The following is a 20,853-nucleotide window of genomic DNA, read 5'->3' as shown; positions in this document are numbered from 1 at the left end:
GTGATTTATGTGGAATGCTAAACATATTTTTCAATACATACATTATAATAACTGAGTTATCAGTAATACACCACTCACAAAAATTTCAGCATTTGAGCACAGGACAAAATGAATACTTTACCAAGAACTGCCGGCACATTTCAGACAGAAGCCAAAACATGCAGCAAAAAAGGAAAAGGCACTAACAGAAATTGAGGAGAAAAGAGTAAATTACAGCTCTATAATTTTAAGTGTAATTATGGTTGGATTCTTAAAACAGTTAAAAGTGATCACAAAATATTCAGTGGACTACACAAGACAATGTAAATATATTACCTGCATATATCACAAACTTCTAAATACATAAATGCCAGCTGACAACAGATTTTACATATACTATTTAATCAAATTTATGGTATACTAAAAAATGTAAAAATCATGCTTGCAGATGTGAGTCAATGAAAAGCACATTGCCTTAACTTTACAAGGTTAAATTCATCAAAAAGCAATATTAAGTCTCTAGGTGTCAGAAAATTTTGTTTTTTAATATCATGTATTCATACCTGCCATTGCAGCTGAAATCATGTGTACCTGGGTAGAATCAGGATCAAATAAACCATTCAACTTTTCCTTGCAGTTTGAATAAGCAGCAAAGTATATGGCTCTAAAATAAAGATTTTAGTTTTGTCAATAAGCATGTTGCTTAATTAATAAGATTTACATGGCATATAAATTGATCTTTATTATTTTAGAGTCCAGAAATCTAAAAACATAATAAGTTATTATTTACATTTTCATGTAATATCTACATATTTTTAAAGAAGACCATGAAGTATTTTTCGTATTGACTTGTTAAACTTAAATGTAAAGCATTCTCAAACAGATGCTCATATCCCAATATTTTAACAGCAACTGACTGAAACAAAAAGTGTTTGTATAAGACTTTGATGATCAGAAAACACATGAATAAGGCTGAAAGGCCTATATAGCACTAAGGGTAAGTTAAATGCATGTAAGGAGATGTGATGTGGGTATTTTATGTTGTTTTTGAAGAGAGGAAGGTAGAATTGACAATCAAAGTGGATGTTCAACAATTCTGACACACTGTGCTATATATCAATCTATACTACACAGAGAGTAGCTTACAGCACCCCTAAACAGACAGAACAACTGCAAAAGAAATCAGTCACACGGGGTCATATCAGGTATTCTAACATTTGTAAACACTGCATTAAATTTGTAAATATTTTCCCTGCTAACTTATTAACTGTGACTTTATGCATTCAACTACCTCCTCACTGTTTATAGCTTTCTGGGCATTGAGTTACTTGCTGCTGTATCAAATATCTTGTTATTTTCCAACAATCCTGATTCTCTGTCTAAGAAGGGAAAGGCAAATCTCACTGCTGTGTTTTTTTTTAACGTGCTTAAGAAAATACGAAAGTCAATAAAACTGAAAATGAAATATTCTTTTTCATGAAAAAAAAAAAGGATATACTGAACAATATTAAAGTAGGAAGAGGAATAAACACTGAATTACTAGATATGAATAAGAAAAAAAAGCACCCTAATGAGAAAATGGGCAAGGAATATGCATATGTAATTCACAGAAGAGAGCTACAAATGAAAAACAGTTACAAGGAAGAGGACATGAAAGCACCAATATAAAACATATTAAAACAGCAAAAATCATGGCTAATCTATTTGGCAAGTATTAAAATACACGGAGAGTTGCCAACATTTGTAATATGTGGATAAAGAGCAACTAATTCCCTACTTGAGAATAAAAGGATGGCATGCCTTTTCAGAAGGGATTTGAGCAATTATTTGCTAACTTTAAATGTTCATATGCCCTTCTGTCCAGAAATTCTACTTTTAGGTAACTATCCTAAAGAAAAATACTTGCTTAAGTACTCACAGATAAAGGCACAGTTATGTTTCCAAAACCATTGTTTTTAACAGCAAAAATCTGGAAATAAATCTAAAGGTTTACAAATACGGGGGTCAATCATACTATAAAAGTTTAAAAACTCAGCTATTTTCATGCAAAAAGCTTCAAGACAAACTTGGTGAATAGTTCAATATGATTCAATTTGCATAAATGATAATAAACATATATACTGTGCTTTTCATGTACACAATTAGCCAGAAAAAAATAAAGGAAGACCTTAAACCAAACTTTTATCATATGGGCAGGGCAGAGAGTAACTGTGTGTAGAAAGGTACACTGGGTCAGAGGGGATGTGTTTAAGGTGACGTGTCAAGCTTTACGCTACACATTTTTTTAGACCTCACAATTAGAATGAATTTTGGATCAGGTTTTAAAAAGAAAGAGCCCACAAAAAGTTGAAATCCCATAAATAATGGGATCTGGTTCTGCTACACTGTTTGGATACAGAGACCTGGGTACACATTTTCTGAATGTGGACTCTGCTGTGTTCTATCATGGAAAAAGTCAATCTAAGATAAAAAGATATCAGAGAAAAATGACAAAATATTAAGGCCTTTTTGGTTGTTTTGAACTTGGTGCAAAGACTGCTTCATGACAATCTCATACATAACAGTGACAACTGAGGCCCTTCACACCCCCCACGACACGACCTGCCCCTCCTTTTGGATGGTTACTGGTATCAATCTGTCACAGTGCTTCGTCTTCTCATCAGCATCTCCTCTCATTAAACTTGAAACAAGAAGACTGCCACAACTGAATTAACTTAAATGAATTTTTTTACCTGGAAGGGGCCACCCCCACCAAATTGGGGCCTAATCCTCTAAATAGGGAACGAGGCCCTTCTTTTTCCAAGATCACCCTGAAAGAGAAAAATATTATTTAGAAAGGAATGTCCTTCAAAGTGCGGTACTTTATTTATGCAGAAAATATAAAAGTCTAAATCTCCTCTGTTTGTACTATGTTATAAATGCTCTTGTCAGCGTTCCTCACCTCACTTATGAAAACCTGCTTTCCTTGACAAAGCATATAATAAAGATTGACAATAGATTTACTAGTGAAACTCCATTTAGATTTTTTCCTGAAAGTTTCAGAGACATAATCGTCAATATAGATTTCTACATTTTCATATGATCATGCTACTCTTTTCTTTAATCTCCTCCATTTTACTATCTTTACCAGCAACTTCAATTCCCAATTAGAAATGCAGTTGCTTCCTAGTATTGGAGATCCCTTCCTTGATACTGAACAATGCTATCCCATTGCAGCAGTATATTATCCAACCATTTTAGTGAAATGGCAAAAATCTACCTACTAATGTTAGTACTAATCTACTAGTAATTTACTAATTAATCTACTAATGTTAGTACCCTTACACTGGTGGTGCAGAGGTTAAAGCGTCTGCCTGCAATGTGGGAGACCTGGGTTCAATCCTTGGGTCAGGAAGATCCCCTGGAGAAGGAAACGGCAACCCACTCCAGTATTCTTGCCTGGAGAATCCCATGGACGGAGGAGCTTGGTGGGCTACAGTCCATGGGTCACAAAGAGTCGGACACGACTGAGCAACTTCACTTTACATTCTTCAGGGTACTAAAATGGTTAGTCTGCTACTGTTTCTCCCTCTAATTAGTTAACATTTACTATACTGAATAGTTATTGTGTAAAAACTAAACACACTAAGTAAGAAAAGATGGTAAGGACCCTGCCACTGAGAAATCTGTCCATTTGTGGAAAAAAGAATTAGGCTGAAGTAAGTAATTTAACAGACCATATTAAAAATACTAAACACAGGCTCAGCAGGGAGAGGAACAGAGAGGCATGTCCAAGTCATAGAAGACTTTCTGAAGTGAGTTATTAAATGAGATTTGGGGGTAAGAAACATAGATTGATGAAGCGTAGGTATTTTAATTCAGAGTTAACAGACTAGGCCAATGGTTCTGAAGCATCTATATGCTTAGGAATGACTGCTTGAAAGGCAGTTGAGCATAATGCTTAATTAAGGGCCTGAATTGTGGGGCCTTAATGTATGGCCCAATTCTGGTAACTGACTAGTTGTGAAACATAAAGTAATGACCTTTCTCTTATCCTTATTTTTCATCAACAGTAAACAGGAAAACAATATTTTCAAGGGGGAGGTAGGGTGGTGGTTACTATGAGGAATGTGTGCTATGTGCTAAGTCGCTTCCATTGTGTTCGACCCTGCATCGCTATGAACTGTAGCCTTCCGGGCTTGTCTGTTCACGGGATTCTCCAGGCAAGAATACTGGAGTGGGTTGCCATGCCCTTCTCCAGGGGACATTCCCATCCCAAGGATCAAACCCAGATCTCATGTCTCTTGCACTGAACTGGCAGGCGGGTTCTTTACCACTAGCACTACCTGGGAAGCACAAGTTAATTTAAAAAAAAAGAGCTTAAAAGAGTACCAGGCTTACAGTAAACACTTGATAAATCTTAATATTATCATTATTATTGGAGCATTTGTTCAAAATGAAAATTTCTTAGATTATACCCTCAAAGTATTCTGATTCAATAGGTACAGGACAGTGTTTAGCAGCTTGCATTTTTACCATGCTGCCAGATGACTGATATAGATGATACAGAACACTTTAGATAAAACTAGGATAGACAGAAGCAGAATTAAGAATGAAAAATTATAGAACACATTTAATAAATTTCAGTGTTTGCTACTCCCTTCTGTGATAAGTTCTTTTGAGAAATTAAGAAAGGTAACTGTCCTTTAAAATAGAAAAACATTTGCAAACACTCACAATATTGCACACAATTTCAACCTAATTTATAGATCTCTGGAAGTTCATCCATGAGACCCTAAAACCTAAGGGGGAATTCCCAAAATTCCTGGTTAAGAAGCCATGAAACACTTCATACCCACTAGGATGGTTACATAAAAACAGATGGAAAAAAAAAAAACAGATGGAGTAAAACAAAGGCTGGTGAGAATTTTTATTTTATATTTTGGCGAGGAATTAGAAACCTCATTCATTGGTGGTGGGAATGTAAAATGCATCCATTCTGGAAAATGGTTTGGCAGTTCGTAAAAGTGTTAAAATGACCAGCAATTCTACTCCTAATACAATATATATCCCCCAAAAGAGAAAACATGAACAAGAAAACAGGTTTCTATAATGGCATTATTCACAACACTCCAAAAGGGGAGACAATGCAAATGTTCATCAACGGATGGGTGGATAAATGCATGTAGTACATACCTACACAATGGAACATTTGGCAATAAAAAGATGCTTGCCACAGCATAGCTGAACTTTGAAAACAGGCTGAGTGAAAGAAATCAGGCACAAAAGACCACATATTACATAATCTCATTCACATAAAATTCCCTGAATATGCAAGTCCTTAATGACAGAAAATAGATTAGTAGTTGTTGCCTAGGGCGGGGGGCGGTGAGGAAAAAGAGAAAACAGGAGTGACTGCTAATTAACAGGAAAGGGTTTCTTTTTGTGGTGATGATGAGTATATTCTGAATTTGGAGTGCGGTAATGTGAATATACAACTCTGTGAATGCAAACTCCGTATATATGCTAAGGACAACCGAACTATACACCTTAAACGGGTGCTCTTATAATATGTAAATTATCTCTGAATAGAGATGATGGGAAAAAAGGAAGAAGCCATAAAACAGACTGATTAGGCGAAAAAATGGGAATACGAAGCGAGGTTAAGGCAAGAAAATGCAGACTTGGAAGTCATCTGGGTACTGATGGCAGGTGAAACATTAAACTGACTTTTCACATGGGGGAGTCCTAGGTGGCACTAATGGTAAAGAATCCGCCTGCCAATCCAGATGATGCAAGAGACTTGGCCTTGGTCCCTGGGTTGGAAAGATCCTCCGGAGAAGGAAATGGCAACCCACTCTAGTATTCTTGCCTGGGAAATGCCATGGACAGAGGAGCGGGACGAGTTACAGTCCCTGGAAAACTGAGAAATTAAAACAGAAACCAGAGGGATTCCTGTTAGTTCCTCTGAGGAAAGTCAGAGAAGGCAAAACCACTGAAAAATGAAATAAAAAAAATATAGTACTGTCAAAAAGGTCAAAGGAAGAATTTTAAGAAGAGGAAGTCAGTGGTAATGTCAATATCATGGTATTAAAAGATTATCATTAACCACATAGAAGTATTTATCTCTAAATATGGCATGTGCCCTGGTGGTTCAGAGGTTAAAGCATCTGCCTGCAATGCAGGAGACCTGGGTTCAATCCCTGGGTTGGGAAGATCCCCTGGAGAAGGAAATGGCAACCCACTCCAGTATTCTTGCCTGGAGAAAATCCCATGGACAGACGAGCCTGGTGGGCTACAGTCCATGGGGTCGCAAAGAGTCAGACATGACTGAGCAACTTCACTTTCACTTCAAATGGCATGTTAACCCGAAATTGTTAACAATTTTATTCTGCCTACTCAAGTACTTAGGTAAGTTTGAAAAAAGTGATGAAACCTTTTAGCAGTGAAAGTAAACACAAAGTACGGGTTTACTTGCTACCACAAAATAAACACTATTGAACTAAGTTCAAATAGATTATGTCCCAAGAGAGCTGATGAGAGAGACACACAGGCCTTGAGTTACCCACTCATGCTTGTGCTTGGTCATTAGGCTGTGTCCAATTCTTTGCAACCCCATGGACTGTAGCCCACCACACTCCTCTGTCCATGGGATTTCCCAGGCAAGAATATGGGAGTGGGTTGCTATTTCCTTTTCCAGGGAATCTTCCCAACCCAGGGATCAAACCCACGTCTCCTGCATTGGCAGATGGATTCTTTGCCACTGAGCCACCTTGGAAGCCCATTCAGTTAAATGCTTAAGTTTAAACATGTAAAATAGGAATAGTTTTTTAAAAAAATATTTACTTATTTATTTGGCTGTACTGGGTCTTAGTTATGGCATGTGAAGATCTGGTTCCCTGACCAGGGATCAAACCTGGGGCCTGTGCTTTGGGTGCATGGAGTCTTAGCCACTAGACCACCAGGCAAGTCCCCAATTTTCAACAGTTTTGAAATTTCTAATCTAATTTGTAATATAATGAAGTATGACAGAATGTAAAAACACATCTTTTTCAAACCACCAAGAAATGCCAAACACTAAATTACATTTTAAAATCTGCTTTAAATCTTGGTTATATTTAGGCTGTATAAAAATCTCATTAATTGGGTGTACTTATGTGTGAGTACTTTGAAAATTAAAAACACACAGACAAGAATTGTATTTAACATTATCACGTTTCAAAAACTAAACTGTTTTAGAATTCATAATCCGAAACAAAATAAACACAAAGTATGAGTTTATTTTGATATCTTTCTGAAATATATCTTTAGAAAGTAGATCGGATGGATAAATGTAGAAAAATATTTTAAATGCACATGATTTGGAAATGATACGTTTTATATTATCCAATTCACTTTTTCTCTCCATTAGGGATGTTCACTGTTTCTACTGAACAGGTGAGAGTAATTCTGTCATTAAGTCTGTAAAACCTTTTTAAAATATGGCAGAATATAAATAAGTCAACAAGGCTATCATTAAGGTAAATCAACAACAACAAAAACCAGTGAATACTGTGCTCTCACTTTAGACAATGGAGAGGTCCAGGAGACACTACTCGATTCACACTGGCGCCAGCCATGGTGCTCAGCTGAACTTCAGAGATATAAAGTGTCACAGAAGACGACTGCAGCCGCGTTTTCACGACTTCCAGTGGGCATGTCAGAATAGCTCCCACTGTACCACCACATCTACAAGAAAGCACAAAGAACAAAACTCTACTTAATTCATAAATTAGTACACATGCACAGAGCTGTGAAATAAAATGAGCAACTGGGGCTTTAAGAAGGCACAAAAATCTACAATTTCTGCATTTAGGAGACTAAATAATTTCTTACATGTTTCATGTATTTGACTGTGCAGAAACGTTTAGAAGCTAAGAGTTTAGTATCTACCTAGCAAGAAAAATTAGCTGAAGAATCCAAACAGTGGGTGCTATTGTTAAAATGAATTAGTATATCATATCACAGCTTTAAATACTGTTATAAGGGTTTATTTAGTATTCCTTGCCCAGATATTACTTGTGTTGAATCTGAGACAATTATGTGAGATATATCCTATTTCTCAAACTCCTACCTTATCTTTCAATACTCAAGAAATAGTCTTGACAACCTGAGGATATACTGGGCCGCACTGAGTGCAAGATCTTGGTTTAATTCTTACAATTTTAGTAATACTGTTAGCTATTTTACAAGATTATTGTTTCTTACATTACCAAATGTGTGACTGAGTATCTGACAAAAATATAATTTTATGAGTTATGACCCTAACGCTAGATACAGGAAGATAAATAAGAGGACACTTCCCCCTGGATCATAACAGATTAGTAACACAGGTCGTACCGAGTCCTTTGGTTACTGCTGAAAAGACCCAGTCAACTAACAGCACACCGAGCGGCCTATGAATGACATCTCTGCCAGATCTACGAATGCCTTCCTAGCACCACGGGACAAAACGGTCATAAAATGCCTCCCAAAGTGTGGTTGAATTTATGACCTTGAGGGACTACTACTGTCCCTACTAATTGACCCTTACCATCTACCTCTACAAGGATTAAATCATGCAGCTGCTGATTTTCAACATCCCCTGAAAGGAGTTCAGGGTGGAGAGCAGAAATGAGGTACTCTGTGCTTGGGGAAAAACCAGCAGAGCAGGTCTTCAGATAGATATTTCCAGGAGCTGATTTTATGAACCCAATTCTTGTACGTCCTTATATCTAGAAAAGTACTAAAATCCTTCATGGTGATGACTGCTCCTTCTGCATCATCATCTTTTAGGATTTGAAACAGCTCAACTGGAATTCCATCACCTCCACTAGCTTTGTTCGTAGTGATGCTTCCTAAGGCCCACTTGACTTCACGTTCCAGGATGTCTGGCTCTAGATGAGTGATCACACCATCGTGATTATCTGGGTCATGAAGACCTTTTTTGTATAGTTCTGTGTATTCTTGCCACCTCTTCTTAATATCTTCTGCTTTTGTTAGATCCATACTATTTCTGTCCTTTATTGAGCCCATCTTTGCATGAAATGTTCCCTTGGTATCTCTAATTTTCTTGAAGAGATCTCTAGTCTTTCCCATTCTATTGATTTCCTCTGTTTCTCTGCACTGATTACTGAGGAAGGCTTTCTTATCTCTCTTTGAGATGGATGCTGAGTCGTCAAATCAACGGAAGCAGATTTATTCTAAGAGCATCCATTCTTATTTAAGCCTTCCATGGTTAAAAAGATTTGAGGTTACATAATATACTTTATGTTCATAACTGATGTGGCTGGAAAACTACTGTTGAATTTATAGCATCAGTAGAATTGAAAATGTGATGTTATTTTATGCATGTCAACAAAGGAGTGACCTGTTCTTCTACATAGAATGGAAATCGGAAGTCAAACAGCCTTTTGTGCTCCAAAGAAAAGTGAAGTTCTGCTGGTTGCTCAGTCACGTCCAACTCTTCCAAAATAGGGTCTCAAACATTTTGTAATCTTCACTTAAGTTGTTCAGAGGCTTGGAGATATTAGTAGATTTATCTATCTTCCAATACAGTTTAATAAAGCACTGAATAAATAAACGATGCAATGGATCAATGGATGAGTGATCAACCAAGTCCTGCTAGTATCTGATTTCTTCCCCAATAAAGTTACAGAAATTAAAAAAAAGTTGTCAGTGTCAATTACTGATAATAGCAACTAAATTTTTTTTAACGGAACTATTACTAATGGGCCAGATCACACACTAGACATATACAGTATGATCCCTTAAAAAAAAAAAAACCCTCAATAAATAAAACACACGAGGATCTAAACTGTATAGAGCTGGGGTTAAGTGTAAGTGGGTATACACACAAACACTTATACTGTCCTGAAGGAGTACATTATAAAATGCAATAGGTATGCAGTACAAGAGTAACACTTCAGTGTTTCTCATGCTGCTTTAAGTTATTTTAAGGTAATTATTTTGTACAATGAAATCATTAATCAATGTAGACAACAAAACTATTGCTGTTGATAAACATTTAAAATCCCTATTCTGTGAAAACAGGAGTAACTACATTAGATTTAGCTCCTCCCCAATGTCTAAAGGAAAATGCCACAAGGACAAAGGCAGGAGAAAGGTTTCGAGCAATGAAGCAAATGGAAAGGATTAACTGTCTTGGCAAAGAAGAAAGGCTTGCAGAGGGAAATACCAAAGAGTTTCGGAGAAGGCAATGGCACCCCACTCCAGTACTCTTGCCTGGAAAATCCCATGGACGGAGGAGCCTGGTAGACTGCAGTCCACGAGGTTGCTAAGAGTCAGACATGACTGAGCGACTTCACTTTCATGCATTGGAGGAGGAAATGGCAATCCACTCCAGTGTTCTTGCCTGGAGAATCCCAGGGACAGAGGAGCCTGGTAGGAGGCCATCTCTGGGGTCACACAGTTGGACACAACTAAAGCGACAGAGCAGCAGCAGCAGTAACATTTTTGCCCTGCTGAGACCCCGTAGAGGTCTAAAGACCAAGAGCACCAAGTACTCAAGATGGAGATAAGGCAAAGAATTGAACGCTGACAGGTAATGAAGCAAAGTGGGATATCCACGTTGTATTCTCTCCCTCTCCCACCTACAGTGGGTAAAACTATTTCCAGGGGAAGAAGCCTAATTCTCTGAAGAACATGAACTCAAACTCTGAGTTCAGGTTTAACAGGTACAATGGATCCAAGAAACTCATGTCAAGTTACAATACTACAATCCCTCAAAATACTGAGTATACATTGGGAGTGGGGCAAAGGTAGAAGCAGAGACTTCTAGAAAGAACAAGAGATCACATACATAAAGAAGCCATAATAGCATCAGATTTCTCAGCAACTGCAGAAGCTAAGTTATTCTAGAATTCTAAACCTAATGATTAAACAGATAAAATAAGAAGTTCCCACTGGGAGGGAGACATGGGGTAAGGCGGCAGGGAAACGTTGGTTTTCATGATCTTTCAGCAGCTTTTTTTAAAAACCTCATGTTTACATCTTTATTTTCAAATAACTTTTTAATCAAAATTTTTAGCAGTAAATATCCTTTAAAAACAGCAAGCGTTTTTAACTGGAGAATGTGGTTGACATTTCTGGGACTCAATGAACTCCATGAAAAATGGTGTGTTTGTGCAAATGTCTTTGACTCAGAACTCCACAATAAATTTTGAATCATGACCTACCTCTCACCATTTCCAACCTGGTCTAAGCCACAATATTGTACTAAGGTTACTGGAGCAACCTTCTAAATAGTGTCTCTCTGCTTCTACCCTTAATCCACTCCCTCTGATGTATACTCTAAAGTGACAGCATTGAAATCTTAAGTCAGATCAAGTCTTTTCAAAGACTTCCTATGTCATTCAGACAAAAAGCCAAAGTCCTCACAATGATCTATAAGACCTTACACAATCTCATCCATTTCCCTTCTCACTCTGCTCCGACCACACTCACCTCTGCTCTAATTCTTAGAATTTAACACATCAAGCATGCTCCTGTGGTTTTGGAGGACAAGCATCAGTTCAAAGGGAGTTAAAGGGACACAGAGGCTTTTGATAACTGACTACCTTCACGTCTCACATGCTCTACATTCTAAACTTCCTTTCATATTTCCCCTGACCATCTCCACCACAGTGCCTTAAAGCAGAGCCTCATTTCATGTCCAACCTTCTAACTGGTGCTGAGTCCCTGTGATTCAGTGATGTGGCCATTGAGTTAAGATTGCAAGGTGTCACCAATGTAATTTGCTTCTAATGAAAGTACTAAGTTGGATGCTTTACTGTTAAAAGTTATAATTCAAAGTGTCTCAAATATTTGCTTTAAAAGGTTCAATCAGCAAACAATTCCAAAGAAAGAAGAGCCAACTTTGACAGCAAAAGATCATATAGTTATTCTGCAACATCAAAAAAGTAGCAAGGGTGGTTTCTAATCAAGTAAAACTTAAATGTAACTATACCTTCGGAGAAGGCAATGGTACCCCACTCCAGTACTCTTTTTGCCTGGAAAATCCCATGGACAGAGAAGCTTCGTAAGCTGCAGTCCATGGGGTCGCTAAGAGTCAGACATGACTGAGCGACTTCACTTTCACCTTTCACTTTCATGCATCGGAGAAGGAAATGGCAACCCACTCCAGTGTTCTTGCCTGGAGAATCCCAGGGACAGGGGAGCCTGGTGGGCTGCCGTCTATGGGGTCGCTGAGAGTCAGACACGACTGAAGCGACTTAGCAGTAGCAGCCACTATACATTTGTTATATCCAGGTTAAAAAACTTCAAAAAAAAAAAAAAAAAAAAACAAAACAAAACCACTTCAATTACATTCTCTTAGTAGAACTACGAATACTTGGATCAATGCACATTTTAAAGTTTCAAAGGCAAATGTCACACCTTTAAAAGATATGAGGCCAAGGCTGCTTGGTGAGAGCTTACCATGTAACTATGAACTGATTTTAGAGAATATTTAAAAACTGTTTAATATGGTTATCAATAAACATCTTTACAAGACACTTAAAACTATTCTATTTTCATGATGTTTGAGAAATTATACAATAAGTAAATCAAGTCAACCCAGGAATTAACTGGATTGTAGACACATTTTTAGCCTATGGTAATTTGGTAGTGTAAATGTCTCAGAACTTTCTAATGTCACTTCTACTTGTTTATAGTATATAATGAAGACAAAAATTTTGACATGTCAGACATTCTAACTACTCAAGGGCGTACAGATCCCTTGAGAGTAAAGCAGAGGTTAAAAACTGCTTAGAACGGAATTTTCCCCCCCTTGAAGCTAGGCACAATGTAACCAAGAAACTGGTTAAAAAACAAAACAGAAAAAAATCTGGGAAAACAGGTACTCTCCTACACCCAAGTTACAGCAACACAGGAATCAGAAACTTGAGAGGTTGGGGAAAGATAGGGAAAGGGAAAAAGAAATTATTCACTAACATGAGTAACAAGCATATCAGTTTCAGCCAAGATGCCAAGAGTCATAAATCCTTAGGGTCGGTGCATATGCAGAACGCCATCATCAGGATAGCCTCAAGGGCCTGAACCACTAGATTCGGTTTCTCTGGGTTCAGAGACTTTTACTAGACATATCTGTGGAGGAACCTAATTGGTGCCCCAAGTTTCTGCTTAGGAAACGATGAAAAGTGAAAGTGTTAGTTGCTCAATTGTTTCTGACTCTTTCAATGGACTGCAGCCTACCAGGCTTCTGTGTCCACGTAATTCTCCAGGCAAGATTATTACAGTGGGTTGCCATTCCCTTCTCTAGGGGATCATTCCAACTCAGGGATCGAACCCAGGTCTCCTGTACTGCAGGCAGATGCTTTACTGTCTGAGGCACCAGGGAAGCCCCAAAGAAAGGATGGGTCATGTAAAACCAATGGGATTTAAGACTGTGGTTGTTGCACACACATCTTTGATTTTGACCTTTTGAGCATGTATGGATCAGGACACTTGTTTTTACTAGGCAAGGTAATTCATAAATCAACAAAGTCTATTCTGCTTGGGTCCACAATATTGATGTGTACACACACATATATTTGTATCTATGTACATATATATCATAGGTACTTTAGAAATACATTTGTTAACATTAAGCAAACCTATTTTGTCAAACAACTGCAGTGTTTAGCTTTGCAAAGCAAAGTGAATAGGTTAAAATATTTTGTTATCTCTCTGTTGCAGGTAACACTCCCTTGTAATTTCCTAATTAGGACATTAGTCAAAGTAAGAAATACCTCTAAGAAAAGAGACTCATTAAAATGTCAGAATTTTGCAATCACAAAAATGTAGCCTGTCTTTGAAACTGTAGAAAAACCATGTTTAGGAAGTCTTACTGAAAATTGTTTTTTCTGATAATGTATTTGTAGAGGTACTTAGTCTGAAGCTTTAAAATTTGAGCAAGATACAAATTCTTGAAGAATCAAAGACATATCCTATATACTTGACAGAATAACTTATGAAAAGTCAGACACATGTGAGATGTGGTTGAGAATAATGGTACTTGGTGGGGGTGGGTATCTGTAGTATTTCTCATGCAGGAAAAAAACTAACAAGCTAGGCTTTTTCAAAATGCTAAAGCAAAATCAAAGCACTAATAATACTGAAAAAAAAAAAGACATTAACCAACAACTTAGATAAACATGGAAAAACTGGTATCAGGATTAAAATTCACTATAGAAGCAAAATATACTGAGGGTATGAGATAGGTTTAGTAAAAATAACAACTTCCTCCCCCCATTATTGCTGTTTCTTTGCTCTCCCCAGCAACAAATGTCAAAATTCCATTTACTGTCTAATTTCTCTCCCACTTCCATCAGATTTCCACTCCTCAAGGCAGATTTCCACTGCCTTGAAAACTGCTAATCACAGTAACCAAAGGGCTCCACAACTGTTAAATTCAATAATGACGAACTCTCCGATCTCATCTTAACAGACAGTGACATGGGACAACTAACCAGCCACTCTTTCCTAATACTGTATATATTTGTTTCTTCATTTGACTTTCAGAGCACATTTTTGTGGTCTTCTTTGCTGGTTCCTCTTGTTCTGATCTGTTTTGCTGAAATTTCCAGAGGTCCTCTTTTTTGCCCTATGTTTACTCCCTTAGTGACATCAAGTAAGCTCATGTTACCACCTATATACCATTAATTACTAAATGTGTGTTTCTAGTCCAGACCTCCTTTCTGGGCTCACCTAATACATGTACCCTGTTCAAACTTACGTCTTAAATGGAACTATATACTTATCTTCCTCTACCCCAGCCCTATTCCATCTGCAATCTCGCCCATTTCAATTAACAATAATTTCTTCCCCCATCAGGTGCCCAAACTAGAAATCTTGCAGTTACTACTTTTGCTTCACGTTACATAGATTACAACCTTCTTTGAAGAAACGTTGCCTCTCATTTTGATTATTTCAATAGCCGAATCATTTCCTCACCTCTGGCCTTGCCCTATGTACAGTCTACTCTATGCATGGCAACCAGAGTTAGCCTTGGAAACTCCCGCAGTGACTCTTCCCATTTCAGGAAAAAAAGCCGAATGGCCTAATATGGCTCTATTACTCTGACTATATTCACCCAAGGGCCTTTTCACTGCCTGGTCTACCTAAATAGTTAACTCTCTCCTCTCCAGGTCTTTGTTCAAAAGTCACCTTCTCAGTTAGGACTCTACCAAGACTCCCTACTTGGAACTACAGTGTTCCCCAACCCCCATTATTCCCTTTTATCCTGCTCCAATTTTTTCCTCAACCATGGCGCTGAAACCTTAATTAATGATATAATTTACTGAGCATAACAATTCAATCCCCCCTTTTCAGATAATTGTGGGCATTTTTCAATATTACATTAAAACTGGACATGTGGTAGGCTCTTGAACTTAGCTGCAATATGGAATCTGGACTACACCAATAAACTTTCACTTTGTTACATTAAAACCCATTGCATTATGTTGATTCCTTTACCTATGTATTATTCTATAACATCATGCACTGGTCATTTGAAAAATACTGGTTCACTAGATTATACAGGTCTTTCAAATGCTGATACATTTTATTATACAATATCTTAAAAATTACATTCCCTATCTATTCAAGATTTCAAAAGTTCCAATTAGTGTTTAAAATCTCAGATTTTATCACATGGCAACAAATGCTACCAGTGGTTTTCTTCAAAGCAACAGGCCCACTTCTTTCATTTTTTTTGAGAAAGTATTTGCCAAATATTCAAGTCTGAATAGTCACAGTTGAGTGGGTCTCATGAAAAAAGAGGCTAGTTCAATTTGAGGCTGCAACAATTGCAGAACTACTTTATTCGTGTTTCCCATTTTCTCACGCAGAATATAAAATGAAGTTGTATACACAAGGGTCAAGATTTGAAACTAATTTTTACTGTTTCAAAAACATTCTTAAGTGAACCTGTGTTTTTAAAGTGCAAGTGCTAGTGACTACTGGCACAGTCTGGGGAGCTGCCTTGAAACATGCTAAGGCATCATTGCTTTTGCACCAGCGGTCCAAACATCAACAGTGAAAAGGCAATAATGTGTTAATATTTTTATGAGAAGAGCTTTAACATCTCAGACCACCAAAAGTTCTTGGGAACTCTCAGGGGTTCCTGACCTACAATGCTATACCACAATAATCTCCTTACAGGAATGTAAGTTTCTTCAAGAATATTCTACATCAGGATAAGCAACTTACCTTAGTCTTACAATCTATTAGGCAGAATTAAAGAATGTATTTTTAAGGAGAAAAAGTTGTAAAAATCATGAAAATAGGCTAAGCAAAAATGTAGACAAAGTAAACTGTATATAAACCACATTCATTATACTTTTAAGTATTCTGCTTCTGCCCAGATCTTACAAGGAAACAGGTGAAATCATTTAACAAATATTATGACAAAATTTCTGCAGAAACAAGATATCTGACACCCACTAGAGATTCTTACTGAATAAATGAAAAATAAATGGTTTAATAAATGACTGGGTTAATTCCAGGATATAAAAATAAACAATCTTAGATAGCCTGAGATTGCCCACTGTATGTTTTAAGTTCTCAGTGTCACAGGAGCTACACAGGAAAAAAAACTCATCCACCTAAGTTGGAGATTTATTCCTCCTGTTTGTGGCAATCTCTCTCAAACAGAAAAAACCCCCGAACTGCCACACAAGTAAACAACGTGGATCTATCAAAGAATGTAAAAACATACTGCTTAAATCTTCATATGTGAACAGTTATTAGAAGTATAGTTAAAATAAAATTGTATTTACATCCTTTTTGCAGGCTGTCATGAGCGGCCTCCGTTAATACAATCAAGCTAACCGATGACCTTGCTCTGAATATTAACCCTGACAAAGACTTAATGGGACCAAAGGGTGTGTTAAAGAAAGCACGAGTTACACATGTGAGGCTGTCACTCAGACCCAAGGTCCAGCGCTGCTGCTGCTAAGTCACGTCAGTCGCGTCCGACTCTGTGCGACCCCATAGATGGCAGCCCACCAGGCTCCTGTCCCTGGGATTCTCCAGGCAAGAATACTGGAGTGGATTGCCATTTCCTTCTCCAATGCTAGAATGTTTCAAAATTTTCTGATTTAATAATATCACTTCAAGGCTCCTAAAAATCTGAGATGCAAACACATATTTGAATAAGTACTATTATAATCATCAAGAAAACAATTCAAAGGCTCTATCTTAAAATGATTTTTGTCTAATGATTAGATGTGACTGAAAAGTTTTTGGTTCTTGCACAACAGCTAATAAAAAGAATTCCTCTTCTCTATCTGGTTATTATTAAAGTAAAAAGTAAGTTTCCCTAACTCTTAATTTGCATAATTCTTTCATGATAAAAAAATGAAATCTAATTTTCTATAAAGAACGTCCAAGAAATGATTGCCTAAATGCACAACTTGAGATATACTGTGTGTGTGCATGCTCAGTTGTGTCCAACTTGCCACCCTAGGGACTGTAGACCACTAGGCTCCCCCGTTCACGGGATTGTCCAGGTAAGAACCCTGGAGAAGGTTGCCATTTCCTTCTCCAGGGGATCATCCCTACCCAGGGATGGAACATGTTTCCTGCAACGGCAGGCAGACTGTTTACCAGGTGAACCACCCAGACATCTTCAATGAAGAACAATGTTCCCCACAAGTCAATTTGCGTTTCTACAATGGTTAGCATACAGATTTTCAGAACATTCCACAGCATTGATTTCATTTAAGACAGAGCTGGAAGGTTCCTTAGAGATTATTTACCTCTCACTCAACATGTATGAAAAGTTGTTTGATGTTGGATAAGCACGTTTTTTATATCTTGGTATTTCCCCATAGTTTGAAGGAGCTAAGTCAGATGATCTTTACCATCATCGTTCCTAGTTCTAATGTTTCTCTAAGAAAGATAAGCCAAATTTTACTGAAATAACTTATGCAACTACATATAATGGAGACAGGATGCAAAGGAAGAATTTATAAGGCTGAGCATCTATCTTATGTCAGGTACTATAAACAAGTACTTCATTTAAGACTCTAAATAACCTGCACACGCTAAGTTCTTTTACGGGGGCTACTGAAAAGTCAAAGCTGCTTAGTTGTGTCCGACTCTTTGTGACCCCCATGGACTATAGAGACTATGGAATTCTCCAGGCCAAAATACTGGAGTATGGAGGGGTAGAGGGGCTCCCAAATTGGGAAGTTAGTGCAATCAAGCTAACATTGCAAATAAATATGCCCTATTTTTAACAAGACTTCCCAGGTGACTCGGTGGTTAAGAATCTGCCTGACAAGGCAGGAGATGAGGGGGTCAATCCCTGGGTGGGGAAAATCCCCTTGAGAAAGAAATGGCAACCCACTCCAGTATTCTTGCCTGGAAAATCCCATGGACAGAGGAGCCTGGAGGGCTACAGTCCATAGGTTCACAAAGAGTCGGATGTGACTGAGAACATTTTAAACAAAACTTGACAGTATGTAGGGCAACAAAAATTTTAGGACCTAGAACAGGGCCTTAGAAACCGTCTCAATATCCTCATTTTAGAGATAAAGCAACTGAGATCAAAGAGTTTGTCCATTTCTCACTCAGATTAAAATAGTGGCCAGAAGTAGATGTGTGTCTAACTTTCAAGAATTACCTTATAATCTAATTACAGAAGGGAACCCAATTATTTGCACAACAAGACATCTTTACAAGAATACCTACATGGCTAATGGGTTTCAAAATGATTTAATTTGCCAAGATTACTGGTAAACATATAATATAGAAAGCAAACCCTGCCAAAACTGAGTCTCACAAACTAAATGAAAAGTACTTTAATGTCAGAACAGTGCCTGGTCCACAAGTGGTGTGCAGTATTTGTTGAGTCAATGTGCTAAGCTAAGGAAAGCATGGTCATCACTGGCAATAGAGTCCACACGTCTAACTCCAATGAAGCCACTGTGAACAGAACCGCGTATGTATTACTTTAAGATTCTTAAAGTAGCTGATTCAGAAACAAACTGCATGCTTTGAGGGGATGCGACTTTATATGGTCACAAAGGCAGAAAAGAACCTCAGCATAATTCGTCGTATCCATTTTTGATAAGACTCTTTATGACCCTGCAGAAAAGAAGTCACTCCTAAATTTAAAATTGCTATGCCTCTCCAAATTTGGAAAGAACAACCTAAAAAAGGAGACTAAGTTGGCTGAACAAAATATCTGTAGCACTCAGGCTGGCAAACAGGGAGCTAAGACTTTTAGTCTTAACCTTGTACAAACAGTTAACTATTGTCAAAGCTTCTAACCTCTTCCCTACCCCTACTTTTCTTCTTTAAGCGGACGAAAAGCGGCGGATGTGCAAGAGGGTTGATTTTCAGGAAAAGAATGACAGCGGACGCACTGTCGCTTTGAGACAGCACCTCGCAACCTGGAAAAGCTCAGGAAGGAAATTTTCTGAGCTAGAAACATACAGCTACTGCGAGCAACCGAACCCCAAAGCTTTCCCGCTGGAGCCGGAAGCCCCAGGACGACTCACCGGGACTGACTAGGGCCCGGAAATCAGCCGCAAATCAGCCGCGCGAGGTCCGAGGAGGGGCGTGAGCTACGTGAGGCCCCGCCGCAGCCCGCGCGCCAGGGAGGGAAGAAGAAGGAGGTGCGGCGCCCATTTTGTCCTCGGCCTCCGCACTTTCCGCCCCCGACCAGGCCGGACAACCTACGTGAGGCCTGCAGCTACTGTCCTCCCGCGGCCGCGCATCCCCGACGCCCGCTAGGCCACGGCGCGTGGACTGGGCCTACGTGGACCCCAGCGCCGCCAGCCACTCCCCAGGCCTCGCTCCGGCTCCGCGGGCCCAAAGCCTGACGTCCAGCCAGCTTCGCCCTCCCACCCTCCCCGCCTGGGCCTCAGCCCTCTGGGCTTCTTCGGCTCCCAGCTCCAGTCCCCTCACCCCTGCGCTTCCGGGCCGCATCCCCCTCTCCCTTCTAGCACGCGTCTCAGGCCACGGCCCTCGGCCTCAGCCCGGAGCCCTCGACCACCGTCCGCAAGCCCCGGCTGCAACGTACCCTCCGGCAAACAGATGCACCAGCGTGTCCCTCTGGCTCATTCTCTCTCCCGCATGTCCTCCGGGCGCTGAGGCGGGACGCGGATCCGGCCGCCCGCGAAGGCCGCAGCTTCCGCCCCGGCCTGGAGCAGCACGGCGCCCCAGTGACGGCGAGGGGAGCTGACGGAGACCTGCAGAAGGGGCCGGCGCGGCCCTCCCCGAAGCGCTGCAGCCGGGCCGCCTCCCGCTCTGGCTCGGCGCTCACCACCCGCGCTAGAGGGCACCGCGGCGACGGCGAAGTGGGGATGAATATTCCGACCACCCCCCCCCAGACATAAACAGAAGCTACCATTGGTCCGCGCTGCATGACGTCACGCAGCCGGCATGCCTCTTTCACGTGATCGCTAAGGCGTTTCTCAATGAAAGGGGCCGGGAGGCGGGGCCAGAGCGCGTGCACGGAGGATAGTAGGTCACGGTGTCCTCGCACCTCGAGCGTTTGTCCGGAGGGCTGCGCTCTGCGCGGTCTCCACCCGAGCAGCCTAGCGGATTCTAGCTCTTCGATCCCCCGGCTCCGGGTCTGGGTTCCTGGTAGGCAAGCGGAGTCGGGGTGCGAGCCGGCCTAATCTCTGATTTGATTTAAGGACTACTGTTTTTTTTTTTTTTTTTAAGAGCTGTTTTACATTCACAACAAAATTGAAACGAAGGTACAGAAAATTTCCATTTGCCTCCTGCTTGATTCGCGTTTTAAAAATTGGATCTATGACCCAGCATTTCCGCTTCCTGTTATCTGTTGATATCTCAGTCGTGGCATCATGGTTGGAATCAGTCGTGTCTGACTCTTTACAACCTCAGGGACTGTAGCCT

The 20,853-nt window shown here is 39.5% G+C and overlaps 1 protein-coding gene across 2 annotated transcripts in view; it reads right to left on the bottom strand.

Annotated features, from left to right (window-relative positions):
* The window catches only part of SLC25A36 (solute carrier family 25 member 36), a 34,871-nt gene extending 14,564 nt beyond the window's left edge, over window positions 1-20,307 (bottom strand). The window contains exons 1-4 of one of the 2 annotated variants that reach the window (XR_005719791.1): window positions 20,012-20,305; window positions 7,522-7,686; window positions 2,712-2,789; window positions 543-643 (exon numbers count right to left, since the gene is read on the bottom strand). Coding sequence is in view for 1 of the 2 variants with exons in the window: in XM_040233866.1 (XP_040089800.1) it covers window positions 543-643; window positions 2,712-2,789; window positions 7,522-7,686; window positions 20,012-20,052 (385 nt within the window). In the remaining variant the exon portion in view is untranslated. Of the gene's footprint in view, window positions 1-542; window positions 644-2,711; window positions 2,790-7,521; window positions 7,687-20,011 lie in introns of both variants that reach the window. The other variant, XM_040233866.1, reaches the window with a different exon arrangement.
* Window positions 20,308-20,853: the final 546 nt, after the last annotated feature.

Source organism: Oryx dammah, unplaced genomic scaffold (genome assembly GCF_014754425.2).
Source record: "Oryx dammah isolate SB20612 unplaced genomic scaffold, SCBI_Odam_1.1 HiC_scaffold_2, whole genome shotgun sequence".
Taxonomy (NCBI): Eukaryota; Metazoa; Chordata; class Mammalia; order Artiodactyla; family Bovidae; genus Oryx; species Oryx dammah.
Note: the sequence above shows the minus strand (reverse complement) of the source record. Positions and strands in the feature narration are given on the sequence as shown.